This window comes from Pogoniulus pusillus, chromosome 26, assembly GCF_015220805.1.
Source record: "Pogoniulus pusillus isolate bPogPus1 chromosome 26, bPogPus1.pri, whole genome shotgun sequence".
Taxonomy (NCBI): Eukaryota; Metazoa; Chordata; class Aves; order Piciformes; family Lybiidae; genus Pogoniulus; species Pogoniulus pusillus.
In genome coordinates, this window is record NC_087289.1 from 17,484,943 (window position 1) to 17,498,480 (window position 13,538).

The 13,538-nt window shown below is 49.9% G+C and overlaps 1 protein-coding gene across 4 annotated transcripts in view; it reads left to right on the plus strand.

The window, feature by feature from the left end:
* The window catches only part of YEATS2 (YEATS domain containing 2), a 60,738-nt gene extending 56,427 nt beyond the window's left edge, over positions 1–4,311 (plus strand). For all 4 annotated transcript variants that reach the window (XM_064165375.1, XM_064165376.1, XM_064165377.1 and 1 more), the window contains one exon: positions 1,179–4,311. In XM_064165375.1, the coding sequence (XP_064021445.1) occupies positions 1,179–1,287 (109 nt within the window). In that variant the 3' untranslated portion in view covers positions 1,288–4,311. The remainder of the gene's footprint in view (positions 1–1,178) is intronic.
* Positions 4,312–13,538: the final 9,227 nt, after the last annotated feature.

The window sequence follows — 13,538 nt, forward strand, 5'->3', positions numbered from 1 at the left end:
TTGGGGTAATAATTAGGCCACATTTTGATTATTTCTTTTTATGTCAGCAGTGTGATTTGGGATAGCTTGAAATTGGAAAAAAATCAACCCCCAAACAAATTGACACTATGAAGAAGTGCTTAGTTTAAAAATGTCCTTGTATCCAATATAAAAATCATGGAATCAACCAGGCTGGAAGAGACCTCCAAGATCATCCAGTCCAACCTAGCACCCAGCCCTAGCCAAACAACCAGACCATGGCACTAAGTGCCTCATGCAGGCTTTTCTTGAACACCTCCAGGGATGGTGACTCCACCACCTCCCTGGGCAGCCCATTCCAATGCCAATCACTCTCTGTGAAGAACTTCCTCCTAACATCCAGACTAGACCTCCGCCAACACAACTTGAGACTGTGTCCTCTTGTTCTGTTGCTGGTTGCCTGGGAGAACAGGCCAACCCCACCTGGCTACAGCCTCCGTTCAGGTAGTTGTAGACAGCAATGAGGTCTTCCCTGAGCCTCCTCTTCTCTAGGCTAAACAACCCCAGCTCCCTCAGCCTCTCCTCACAGGGTTTGTGTTCCAGGCCCCTCACCAGCCTTGCTGCCCTTCTCTGGACACCTTCCAGCACCTCAACATCTCTCTTGAATTGAGGAGCCCAGAACTGGACACAGTACTCAAGGTGTGGCCTGAGCAGTGTTGAGTACAGGGGCAGAATAACCTCCCTTGTCCTACTGGCCACACTGTTCCTGATGCAGGCCAGGATGCCATTGGCTCTCTTGGCCACCTGGGCACACTGCTAGCTCATCTTCAGCTACTATCTACCAGCACCCCCAGGTTCCTTTCCTCCTGGCTGCTTTCCAGCCACTCAGTCCCCAGCCTGTAGCGCTGCTTGGGGTTGTTGTGGCCAAAGTGCAGAGAGATTGTGCTAAAGAAGTTCAAGAATGAAACTTCAGCACTCGATTATCCTGTCTCAATACTCAGGATGTTTCCCCCAGTCATCTGAGAGTGGCTTTTTTTTGTACTGTGACACCTTAATGCTTTTCCTGTCTTGCTCTAAGCCCTGCTCTTTTATCCTTTTGGTAATTGATCTTCTTGTAATTTTTTTTTGCTTTGCTGTTAGTAAATTCATTGACTTGCTGCTTTGTGGAGACATGTCTTTTTTTCTGTATTATAATACCATCTCTGCTGCATTCCCTGCAGGTCTCCAAGAGAGATCACAGTGATGAATATTCACAAAGCCATCTGTAATATTCCCTTTCTTGACTTCCTCACAAACAAACATATGAAGATACTAAATGAGGAGCAATGAAATAGAGCAGTGAAGATGCTACAGGAAAAGTGGATTTTTGCCTGGAGTTGGGTTGACCAATCCAGTATTTCTGTAGGACACTATTATATACATCTATAACATTGGGCTACTAGATTGTTACCTCCAATTAAAGATGCACCTTAATGCAACAAAATAATGCTCTGTTCCAAATCGAGTTGTTAAATGTCAGTGTTTACTTGGTAAGTGTATGTTCAGTGGCTGAACATTGTCAGTTTGCATCCAGTTGCTATCTGTGAGAGACTCCACAGGCCTGGTCCCTCTGAGACAGCTGTATTGGTGAGGTTGAGCTTTTATTAAAGAAAGAAGTTAGACTTTTTGGTGCAGTCTACATAGAAGTTGGTTTCCCCCGTGTGATGGGCAGGAGAGTTGCTCTGGCACTCTGCATGTTGAGAAGAGTCAAAGGCAGCTTTTAAGGATTTGTTGTCTGTGCAGGTGGATGGGTTGTTGGTTAGGTTTGGGGGAGCAGATGATGGCTGCAGCAAATTCTGCCAGTCCTCAAGCATGATATATGTGACTGAGAACACTGCTTGGTAAGTTTGTCACAGGCTTATTCAGTGGAGTGTCACCAAATCAAATCCTCTGCCTCTCTAGAGATGTCAGCTGCCAGTTTTTTTAGTCATCTCAGAAAGGGTAGACTGGCACATGCTCAGTCAACGTGCTGTGGTCAGCCTTGGTGAGTTTTGACTGACCACTCGTCCTTGCATGGGAGAGGAGTAAGGACAGTACTCAGCATTCATGGGCTTGGACTGGCTGAAACCCTTTGCTTGCCCAGCGAGTGCCTCCTCAGGCTGCCAGGAGGCTTGGAGTGTGCTGGAGGATGGGTGACCAGCTGTGTTGTACAAGTCTTAATGTTTTGTTTGACAGCATTCACTGATGATCAGCTTGGACTGTGAAGTGCTGTAGGAGCAGCACCACTTTGGTTTAAATTCTCCTCAGCAGAGTGGCCTGATAAGATAAAGATTTGCTGCATATGGGGAGCTCCACTGATGTCTTGACTTCAGGAAGAAGTTCTGCCACTAACCCCAGCACTTAACCTGTCTCAGGAACATCACTGGTGTAGGAGATGTATCTGCAGCCTGGCTGTCAATACCTCGTTGAAGAAGACTTCACTGACAACATCCTGACCACCCCACTTCCACCATCGTTTTGCCCTACCCCATGGGTGCTTGGCAGTAGTGTGAATAAGCCATTGTAAAGTTGGTGGGATCCGTGTTGGACTGTCATGCTTTTAGGGTGCTTGTTTCGTGAGTCAGTGCTGTCATGAGGGTGGAGCATAGGTCAGGCAGCCAGAATTTCCAATGCATTAATCTCAGCTGGGTCTCTGATCTGCTGCATGGCCTTTGATTTAATCACTCTGTGCCTCAGTTTCCCCATCTCTGAGCATGGGGAGCAGGATACCTACCTCACAGGGGTGTACTGAGGCCTCGCTCTTGTTGGTGCCGTGCTTTGACAACACAAAGCCTTTTATAAACATTAAACTACAGTTACTTTTTCTGGCCTGGGGTGGCAACAGAAACTTCAAACATGTTATCTTTTGGTGCTTTTCTAGGACTAGAAGACGGGCAATGCTAACTCCAGTAGTGTGCAGGAACTGTGGAACAGTTAAGTGGAGGGTGGTTTCAGGCTTCCAAGGAGAGTAGCCTAGGTTTGGTGCAGTTCTTAAACTGAAGAAGGTACTGTGTACCTCAGCTGAGATGCTGCCCAACTTCTTCACCTTAAATAAAACTGGGGTTTACAGGAAAGCCCCTCGCAGTTCATCAAAGCTAACAGGATGTTGCAGTTCACTTGAATATAGGAGTGGCAGAACCTGACCCTTAAATCTAGGAAATGGGACCAATGGATGAAATCCAAACAGCATTCAGAGAAGGACTTAAATGCCCCCTAGAAAGGACATTTCAAATGCTCTGGGATTCAGAAGATAATCCTGGCTTGTTTGCGTGAGCTGAATACAGGATTGCCTGCACCAGTGAAGTGCACAGCTTAGCCCTGACGTTAGTTTTTTGGCTGAGGACAGCATTGAAGGGGTTGAGCTGTGGTGATTGTGTTGATTGAGCTCAGTGTTCAGAGTCAGAAGAAATCCAGGCAGTTGAGGAACTGCTGGCCACATACTTTGTAGGCTGTAGTGAACTCAGTCTGTACTGCTTTCAGGCACGCCTGTACACAGCTTTTACAAAAGAGAAGGGCATCTTTGAGATATCTGTCACTATTGCTATGACAGCCTGCAGGTTGTGTGGGAACAGCTTTTTGGGCAAACTCTGTTGTGCTGTGATCTTCCGCAATGACACATGCATTTCCAGCCCCCGTCTCTTGTGAGCTTAGTTTCTGGGATTTTGATACACCCAGAGCAGCTCTTGAGGATGCAAGAGCTAGTTTTTTGGCATCTGTTTGCAAATTGTGGCTTCCTCGCCTGTGTCCTGCTTTTCTGTGAGAATTGGAATTTCAGAGTGAGTTCTGAACCTGGCCCTGAAGCAGGCAGGTAAATGCCTCTTGTTCTTAACGAGGGTCTTGCAGTGGAGATGATCTATTGCTGCCTTCCTGATGAGCAACCACAGGTTATTCTTCTAGGAGATGCTATATTAATATATAAAGTTTGCTGAAGAAAAAGAAACTGTTAAAAGCAGGTAGAAAATAACACATTTGTTTAGTCCTTCAGATGTAGGAAACGTTTGCAACAAGTTCCTGGAGTTTTGAAAAGTGATGGGAGAAAAATTGGTTTGGTTGGTGAGAAGTTCCTGTGGGAATTGCTTGGAGATGAGTCAGAGGCTGGGGAATTTCACGCACCCGTGCAGGTGTGTGTGGAGCGCTGCAGACCCTGTGGTGTGTTGGAATGCTGTGGTATATTTCTCTGGCTTTCTCGAGAGTCTTGATACAAGTTAAAGATGTCTTTACAAATCTTGCCCCTGTTTGTAATGCTGAGTGTTTCAATCCTCCATGTTATCTGTATTATACTGTATAATTGTGTAAGATACGTACGTTTACAATAAATCCTTTTATTAGCTGTGACAGGATTGTTTTGGCTTGTCACCACTGACTCCAAGAAATTCATCCAGATCCACAGGTTTTTGTGTCCTCTGTGTGGTGGAGGGGCTGAAGCCCCAAAACAGAGGCCTCTCTATGCCTCTGCATGCCTGGACTTGTTTTTCCTGCCAGGACCCATGGTAGCAAACAGGTTGTGTAACACACACACCCCCAGTCGGTGTATCCCTGGGGTCCCCCCAGGTGATCCCCATATTTGGGAGGGTCCAGGCAAACAGCCACTGCCTATTAAGGTAAGGTTTGGCTTACTGCCAGCCTGATTGATCACTTTGGTTGGCCAAAAGGGCCACGAATCTCGGCCCAGTCTATAAAGAGGGGTGCAAAGGAGCACCACGTGTTCAGACTTAGCTGTTCAGACTCAGCTCTCTGATCCACATTGCAGTTCTGACCTGCTTGCAAGGCCTAGACATAGAATCTGGCCCTTGCTTGCATACCTTCCGAGGCTCAGCCCTCTTGCATTGATCTCAAGGCGCAGTTAACCTGTCTGTGTACCTTTGGAAGCAGAGCACAGTCACGCCTGCACCTGATACATATACAGGGAGCCAATAGCCCCTAAGCCTAGAGCTATCTCGATTTATCTACGGAGCTTAGTCTCCCAGCAGCCTGGCACACACTGCATGCCCGCTGCTATAGCCTGGAGAATCAGGTCAGCAGACCTTCCAGATTGTCTGCAAACCCACAGACACAGCCTGCTAGCTGTACGGAAGACTGTGCCAGAAGCTGCACAGACAAATCCTCCTCCTGTTCCTGGAATCCTGCCAGCTGACCATCCCTGGACACACAGCATCCAGAAAACCAGCAGTGTCGAGGCAGAGACCACCTCACACCAGGAGAGAAGGTTAGAGAAACCCTGTTTACCCAGAGACTGGGAACACTTATCACTCCCCTCGCAAGCCAGGAAGATTCCAGCCTCAAAAAGACCCAAACACTGGGCACATGCTGTGACACAATCCCAGGAGGGTAATTAATAATCAAGGGCAACACATCTAAGCAAGCTTTAATTCCTCTGTAGTGTAAGGTTCCTCTGCCGTAGAGCAGACACAGTTTCAGCCCCTGCTGGGCAGACAGCATAGTTGTTAAGAGGCATTAAGCCTGAGGGAAATCTCTGTCTGTAGTTGATGACATTTAACAATTATTAATCAGATTCCTGTACATATCATATCCTAATTGTTTTCATAATCTTGCAAAAAACTATTCAGTGGTTGGGGGTGGCAAGAGTTTGTAAATATTAATTTTAATAACTAATTTAAATAAAAAAGTTAATACTGCCTCAAATTAATTTCTCACCTCCCACTAATAAGGGAGGAAGAGAGAAACCCCCTCCGTAACACTCTGTTCAGGAGGTTATAGTTAATTCTTGATTAAAAACTGGTAGTTGTGGAATTGGCATGAAGGAAAAGGTAATTCTCCCCTTTCCAAGTTATTTTTAAAAGCTCTTTGTTTTGGAGATTGGGTGGAAGAGAAGCCAAGAGCTCAGCAAGCTTTAGCTCCTCCAACTTTTCATCCTCCAGAGCAGCCTGTTTAAACAGCAAGTAATTGGTTTATGTGGAAGGTGAAGAAGCACAGTGGGCTGAAGTTGGCAGGCTGACAGATACCCACCCAGATGCTCTCACTCGCCTGCAGCAAAAGAGAAGCAGCAACACATGGGTCAAGGTAAAAGTGGGGCCATTGTGTACCAGTTACTAATGCAGACTAAACTGCTTGGGGAAAGTTGGTTGGACTTTATGCCAGTAGAGCTGGAAGGTGAGAAATAAAAGGGGAAAGGCAAATCAAAACAAAAACCTCACCCTACCTGCACCCCCTCTTACCTAAGGCTTCCCTTAAGTCCTTCATTCTTGACTCCACCTCCTCTCCCTCGCATCAGCCTCAGGGCAGTGAGGGGTCACCCGTGGCAGTCCCTCCTTGCTGCTCTTTCTTCTCTTGGGTGGAATTGCAGAATGTTTTTGAAGGAGTCTGTAGGGACACCTAGTCCAACCCCCTTGCAGCCTGCAGGGACCTTTGCATCTTCCTCAGGCTGTTCAGAGCCCAGAACACCCTGACCTGGAATGTTTCATGGGATGGCACAACTGCCACCTCTCTGGGCAACCTGGGCCAGTGTCTCACTACCCTCAGTGTCTTCCTTGACTCTAATCTCTCTCTCAGTTCAGACCCATCTCCCCTTCTTTTTTCACAACAGGCTAAACATATTGTCCCTGCTTTTCTTACAGGCTCTGCGGTGCTGTTTGGCTCCCTCAGTTACCCTGGGGCAGTTGGAGCCAGCTGTGTCTGGCATGGGCAGCTCCAGCCTCGGAGAGACCCCAAGGGCCTGCTGGCCCCCTCCAGCCTCCCCTCAGAGAGACCCCAAGGGCCTGCTGGCCCCCTCCAGCCTCCCCTCAGAGAGACCCCAAGGGCCTGCTGGCCCCCTCCAGCCTCCCCACAGAGAGACCCCAAGGGCCTGCTGGCCCCCTCCAGCCTCCCCTCAGAGAGACCCCAAGGGCCTGCTGGCCCCCTCCAGCCTCCCCTCAGAGAGACCCCAAGGGCCTGCTGGCCCTCTCCAGCCTCCCCTCAGAGAGACCCCAAGGGCCTGCTGGCCCTCTCCAGCCTCCCCTCAGAGAGACCCCAAGGGCCTGCTGGCCCTCTCCAGCCTCCCCTCAGAGAGACCCCAAGGGCCTGCTGGCCCTCTCCAGCCTCCCCTCAGAGAGACCCCAAGGGCCTGCTGGCCCCCTCCAGCCTCCCCTCAGAGAGACCCCAAAGGCCTGCTGGCCCCCTCCAGCCTCCCCTCAGAGAGACCCCAAGGGCCTGCTGGGCTCTGCCTCCCCTCAGAGAGACCCCAAGGGCCTGCTGGGCTCTGCCTCCCCTCAGAGAGACCCCAAGGGCCTGCTGGCCTCTGCCTCCCCTCAGAGAGACCCCAAGGGCCTGCTGGCCTGGGCATCACCTCGGAGCGTCCCCGAGTGGGAGAATATAAGCAAAGCTACCTTTGTGTCCCCCTGGCTGTGGTGAGGAACCGTGGGTGGCTGTGAGCAGATTTAATGCTCTGTTGCTGCAACATACTGCAAACCTCCTTCTCATTAACCCCCATCAGAGATCAGAGTGCCTCCTCAGCGAGCACACACTGCAGTGCCTTTGTGCTCCCAGGGCCAGACCAACCATGGCAATGCAGCCATGGAAGGCCAACTGGACTTTGGTAGCCTGGGCCCCTGCATCTCACCCCCTGATGCCTCCCTCCTGGCTGCCTCTGCAACCATAAAATCACATTTAGGTTGGAGAAGGCTTTTAAGATCATTGAGTCACCACTAAGCCATGTTCCTAAGCACCACTTCTACATGACTTTTAAATCTCTCCAGAGATGGTGACTACCCTTTCTGTGAAGAAAATTACTCTTCCCAACACTCTTCCAGGGCTTGGCAACCCTTCCTGTGAAGATGTTTCTCCAAATGTTCAGTTTAAGCCCCCCCTGAAGCAACTTGAACCTGTTTTCTCTTGTCCTGTCGCTGGTTGCTTGGGAGAAGTTACTGACTCCCACCTTGCTCCAACCTCCTTTCAGGTAGTCTTGGAGAGCAAAAAGGTCTCTCTCCCCTCAGCCTCCTTTTCTCCAGGCTAGACAACTCCACTTCTCTCAGCCACTCAGCCATTCTCAGCCATTCTCAGGTCCAGCCAGCATGGGTTTAGGAAGGGCAGATCCTGCCCTTCTAACCTGATCTCCTTCTATGATCAGGTACCCACTTGGTGGCTGTGGGGAGGCCTGTGGATGTGCTCTGTCTGGACTTCAGCAAGGCCTTTGACACTGTCCCCCACAGCAAACTGCTGGCTAAGCTGTCAGCCCATGGCTTGGATGGCAACACTCTGTGCTGGGTTAGGAACTGGCTGGAGGGCCAGACCCAGAGAGTGGTGGTGAATGGTGCCACATCCAGCTGGCAGCTGTCACTAGTGGTGTCCCTCAGGGATCAGTGCTGGGCCCCATCCTTTTTAACATCTTCATAGATGACCTGGATGAGGGCATGGAGTCAGTCATCAGCAAGTTTGCAGATGACACCAAGCTGGGGGCAGATGTGGCTGGGTTGGAGGGCAGAAGGGCTCTGCAGCAGGACCTTGACTGCCTGGACAGATGGGCAGAGTCCAAGGGGATGGCATTCAATAGCTCCAAGTCCAGGGTGCTGCACTTTGGCCACAACAACCCCATGCAGAGATACAGGCTGGGGTGGGAGTGGCTGAGAGCAGCCAGACAGAGAGGGATCTGGGGGTGCTGATTGATACCTGCCTGAACATGAGCCAGCAGTGTGCCCAGGTGGCCAAGAGAGCCAGTGGCATCCTGGCCTGCATCAGCAATGGTGTGGCCAGCAGGAGCAGGGAGGTCATTCTGCCCCTGTACTCTGCACTGGTTAGACCACACCTTGAGTACTGTGTTCAGTTCTGAGCCCCCCAGTTTAGGAGGGACATTGAAATGCTTGAGCGTGTCCAGAGAAGGGCGACGAGGCTGGGGAGAGGCCTTGAGCACAGCCCTACGAGGAGAGGCTGAGGGAGCTGGGATTGGTTAGCCTGGAGAAGAGGAGGCTCAGGGCAGACCTTATTGCTGTCTACAACTACCTGAGGGGTGGTTGTGGCCAGGAGGAGGTTGCTCTCTTCTCTCAGGTGGCCAGCACCAGAACAAGAGGACACAGCCTCAGGCTCTGCCAGGGGAGATTTAGGCTGGAGGTGAGGAGAAAGTTCTTCCCTGAGAGAGTCATTGGACACTGGAATGGGCTGCCCGGGGAGGTGGTGGAGTCGCCGTCCCTGGAGCTGTTCAAGGCAGGACTGGACGTGGCACTTGGTGCCATGGTCTGGCCTTGAGCTCTGTGGTAAAGGGTTGGACTTGATGATCTGTGAGGTCTCTTCCAACCCTGATGATACTGTGATACTGTGATACACTGCAGTGGAGGGCCACACAGGCCCAAATGGCCTTGTTTACAAGTCTATTCTTGCCTGGACATGTTTTCCCTCTGAAGAGTGTTTTTCTGTCTAATCCAGGGGAAAACAAATCGAGTGGACAAAGAGGGGACAGTAAGCCTGGTGCCTCCAAGTCTGGCCTGCGCTGCTTTGAGGTAAACAAGTTGCATGAGCTCATGTGCCTAGTGTATGGGCCCACCTGTGCCCTCTCCATATTTGGGGGGACAGGGCGTGTGGATTTCACCTTATCTGGCATGTTTTCCAACCTGGCATGTTTTCCAACCTGGTTGATTCTATGATTCTAAAGTAATTTCTAGCTACTGGAGCATGCTAGATATTAAAGGAGGTTATATAGTAGCTAGCAGAGCATGCTAGATATTAAAGGAAGAGGCTGAGGGAGCGGGGATTGTTTAGCCTGGAGAAGATGAGGCTCAGGGGGGACCTCATTGCTGTCTACAACTACCTGAAAGGAGGTTGTAGCCAGGTGGGGGTTGGTCTCTTCTTCCAGGCAACCAGCAATAGAACAAGGGGACACAGGCTAAGTTGTGCCAGGGGAGGTCTAGGCTGGATGTTAGGAGGAAGTTCTTCAGAGAAAGCGTGATTTGCCGTTGGAATGGGCTGCCCAGGGAGGTGGTGGAGTCACTGTCCCTGGAGGTGTTCAAGAGAAAACTGGATGAGTGCCATGGTGCAGTTGACTGGACAGGGCTGGGTGCTAGGTTGGACTAGATGATCTTGGAGGTCTCTTCCAACCTTGTTGATTCTATGAGTCTATGATTCTATGCCTATTGGACAGCATTGTGGCCAAAGGACCATCAATCTCGGCCCACATCTCATAAATAGGGCAACTCAGTGCTCCTGCCACCCTCCTCCACCCACCGCTCCTGGCCTCTTCGCTACCTGCGGCCACCACCGCTGCGTGGTTCCAGCCCACGGCACTTCGCACCGGCCCAGGGAACAACCGACCAAGGCGCCCTGGCCAGCTGCCGCTCCAGCTCGTTGTTCCCAGCCCGATCGTGCCCGTGGAGCCTCCTCAGACAGCGCGCCCCAATAACACCCGAACTGAGCTGTTCAGATCCACAAGGATCAGCAGCGTGGCTTTCGCTACGCATAGCTGGGACCACCGAGACTGTGACTCCAGCCAGTGAGTAACTGAGCCATCTCGATTTGAGCAGCACAGACTTTCAGTGACTTTACCAGTGGCACTTTCATGCCACAAGACTCTATCCAAAACCTTTCCAAACCTCTCCCAAATTCCTGAATCCTGCTGTAAATAGACATTCTGTAAAATAATTTCACAACCGCATACAAAGAACTTGTGTAGGTTAACTGTAGATAAGTTTGGGGGGGGGAGGGGGGGATTCTCTTTGTATATATTATTAAATTATTCAAAACCCTTTTAAATTCGGCCTCATATTTAATCCCCTAAAACCCAAACAAAACCCCTTCACAACAGCCACTCCTCATGAGACTTATTCTCTAGACCCTCGACTAGATTTGTTGCCCTTCTTTGGACATGCTCCATCACTTCAACGTCCTTCTTGTAGTGAGAGAAGCAAAACTGAACAGCACAGTGTTTGAGATGTAATCTCACCATACTGAGTACAGGAGGACAATCGCTGCCGCTGCCTGATGTGATGGTCCAGTGCAGCACGGCCAGAAGGCACTGAATCATTTGCTTTGGAAGTGAAGCTGTTTGTACACAGAGCCAGTGCAGGAGCTGTGGTGTGTCTGGATTCCAGGAGGCAGTCTTGGTAACACCAAAGCTTGTGCCACCGGATAAAAGGGACAGTCCATCCCTCTGTGCCAACTCTGCCCTGAAAGAAAACACACTGAACCACATGGTACTACACTTGTGGAAAACCATGTTGGTCCTCAGGATTGTGCATTGCTGCAGTGGCCAAGGTAGAGAAGATCTCTGTCATACAATCAACCAGGTTGGAATCATACAATCATAGAATCAGCCAGGTTGGAAGAGACCTCCAAGGTCATCAGTCCAACCTAGCACCCAGCCCTATCCAGTCATCTAGACCATGGCACTAAGTGCCTCATCCAGGCTTTGCTTGAACACCTCCAGGGATGGTGACTCCACCACCTCCCTGGGCAGCCCATTCCAATGCCAATCACTCTCCCTGTGTGTAACATCCAGCCTATACTTCCCCCGGCACAACTTGAGACTGTGTCCCCTTGTTCTGTTGCCTGTTGCCTGGGAAAGGAGACCAACGCCCACCTGGCTACAGCCTCCCTTCAGGTAGTTGTAGACAGCAATGAGGTCACCCCTGAGCCTCCTCTTCTCTAGGCTAAACAACCCCAGCTCCCTCAGCCTCTCCTTGTATAGTTTTTGTTCCAGGCCCCTCACCAGCTTTGTTGCTCTTCTCTGGACACCTTCCAGCACCTCAACATCTCTCTTGAATTGAGGAGCCCAGAACTGGACACAGCACTCAAGGTGTGGCCTGAGCAGTGTTGAGTACAGGGGCAGAATAACCTCCCTTGTCCTACTGGCCACACTGTTCCTGACACAGGCCAGCATGCCTATGGATAAGGCAGAGGTGATGGGTTTGCATCTGGTTTGTCATCCTCCTAGAAATTAGCGCAATGCAAAGAGAAATGTTCAGCTTATGAAAGCAGGCAAATAATTACTATGCTGCTTGTAAACTTTCCAAGTTCAGGTAATGGGAACTGCCCTGTGGAGTATTTCCCACACCAGAGCTTCAGCTGAATGTGTGGAAGTGCTAATGCTCACAGCTCCCTATCAGGGTGGATGCAGCTGGCACAAACCTCACTCCTAGCATCCCAGCAGGCCAGGTGTCAGTAAGATAGAATGAAACGAGCATGTTCAGTGTCACCTTCTAGGTAGTAAATTATGCTTTGGCTGTAAAACTTTCCTTTTAAAGAACCTTTCTGTATGTGTCAAATAACCCTTGTTTGCAGTGCAATTCGCAGTTGGAAAGCCTTGATGGACTTGGACATAAACCCAGAGCGACTGGGAAGACAAATACTAGAGTGTGAGCAGTGTTGGAAGCAGTCCTGGGGAGCCTGCAAAACCCTCTTCAGAGTAACTTGATGTGATACCATTCAATCTGACCTGAGGAAGGCCCTTTCCATGAGAAATTAGGTATGATGCAGACATCAACAGCCAGTTGCAGCATGCTGTCCCTTGCAGTGGTAAGTATCTGCTCATTTTCATAGATTCATAGAGTGGTTTGGGTTGGAAGGGACATTAAGGATCATCTAGCTTCAGCCCCACCATGGGCAGGGACATCTTCCACCAGACCAGGTTGCTCAAGGCCTCATGCAGCCTGGCCTTGAAGATTTCCAGAGAAAGGTCATTCATCCCTGCTGTAATTGGAGCCAGGCAATGGCTCATGAACCTTTATTTTTCTCCTGGAAGTCTTCTTAGGCACGGCAGGAAGAGCTGGCATTGCACTGTCTAGGGAAGCTGGTTGTATCTTCAGCAGCTTTTCTCACTAAAATGCTTTTGGGAGCAGCTCTAAAGCACTCAAATTCAAAGCTAGCACCATTTTCCCATGATCTGTGTGAGATGACAAAGGTGAAACTTTTGTCCTTTTTCTGTTAACTGGGCACACTGGGTACTGCTGAAAGATGGTGGTGAGAGCACAGCACCTGCAGCAGAGTTCTAGCACCTGTGTGTCTAATAGTGTACATAGCAAACTAGCATAATTGATTCATTCCCTTTTCCTTATCATATTGATAGACTGCCTGCTGAATATCATAGAATCATAGAATCAACCAGGCTGGAAGAGACCTCCAAGCTCATCCAGTCCAACCTAGCACCCAGCCATGTCAAATCAACTAGACCATGGCACTAAGTGCCTCATCCAGTCTTTCTTTTAACACTTCCAGGGACCTTCCCTTTGAAAGTGGCTGGGAAGAATCCCATAAGTGACTATGAATTCTGCAGAGCAACAACTTTCTTTCGGAAATCAGTTCTGCTCACACATCAGCAGTCTGCTCACAGCCTGAAATGTGCCTTGGAAGCCATTCTAACTGGGGGTCTTTGCCTGCAGATAAGACTAAGCAATAAGGAACTGCCTGCTGCTGGCTGTGAATGCAGTTGGGCGTCTCTCAGACACCATGCTTGGTGTCCTGTACAGTGCCTTGCTGTCCTGCATGTGCAGCCTCGTGCAAGAGAAATGCAGCCACAAATTATCTTGCAAGGTTGAATAACCAAGGTTTATGCCTTGCAACAACAACAGAACTGAAACAAACAAACTAACCCAACCAACCAACCAAAAAGCAAAACAACAGCAAAAAAAAGGGGATGGGGAGAAGAG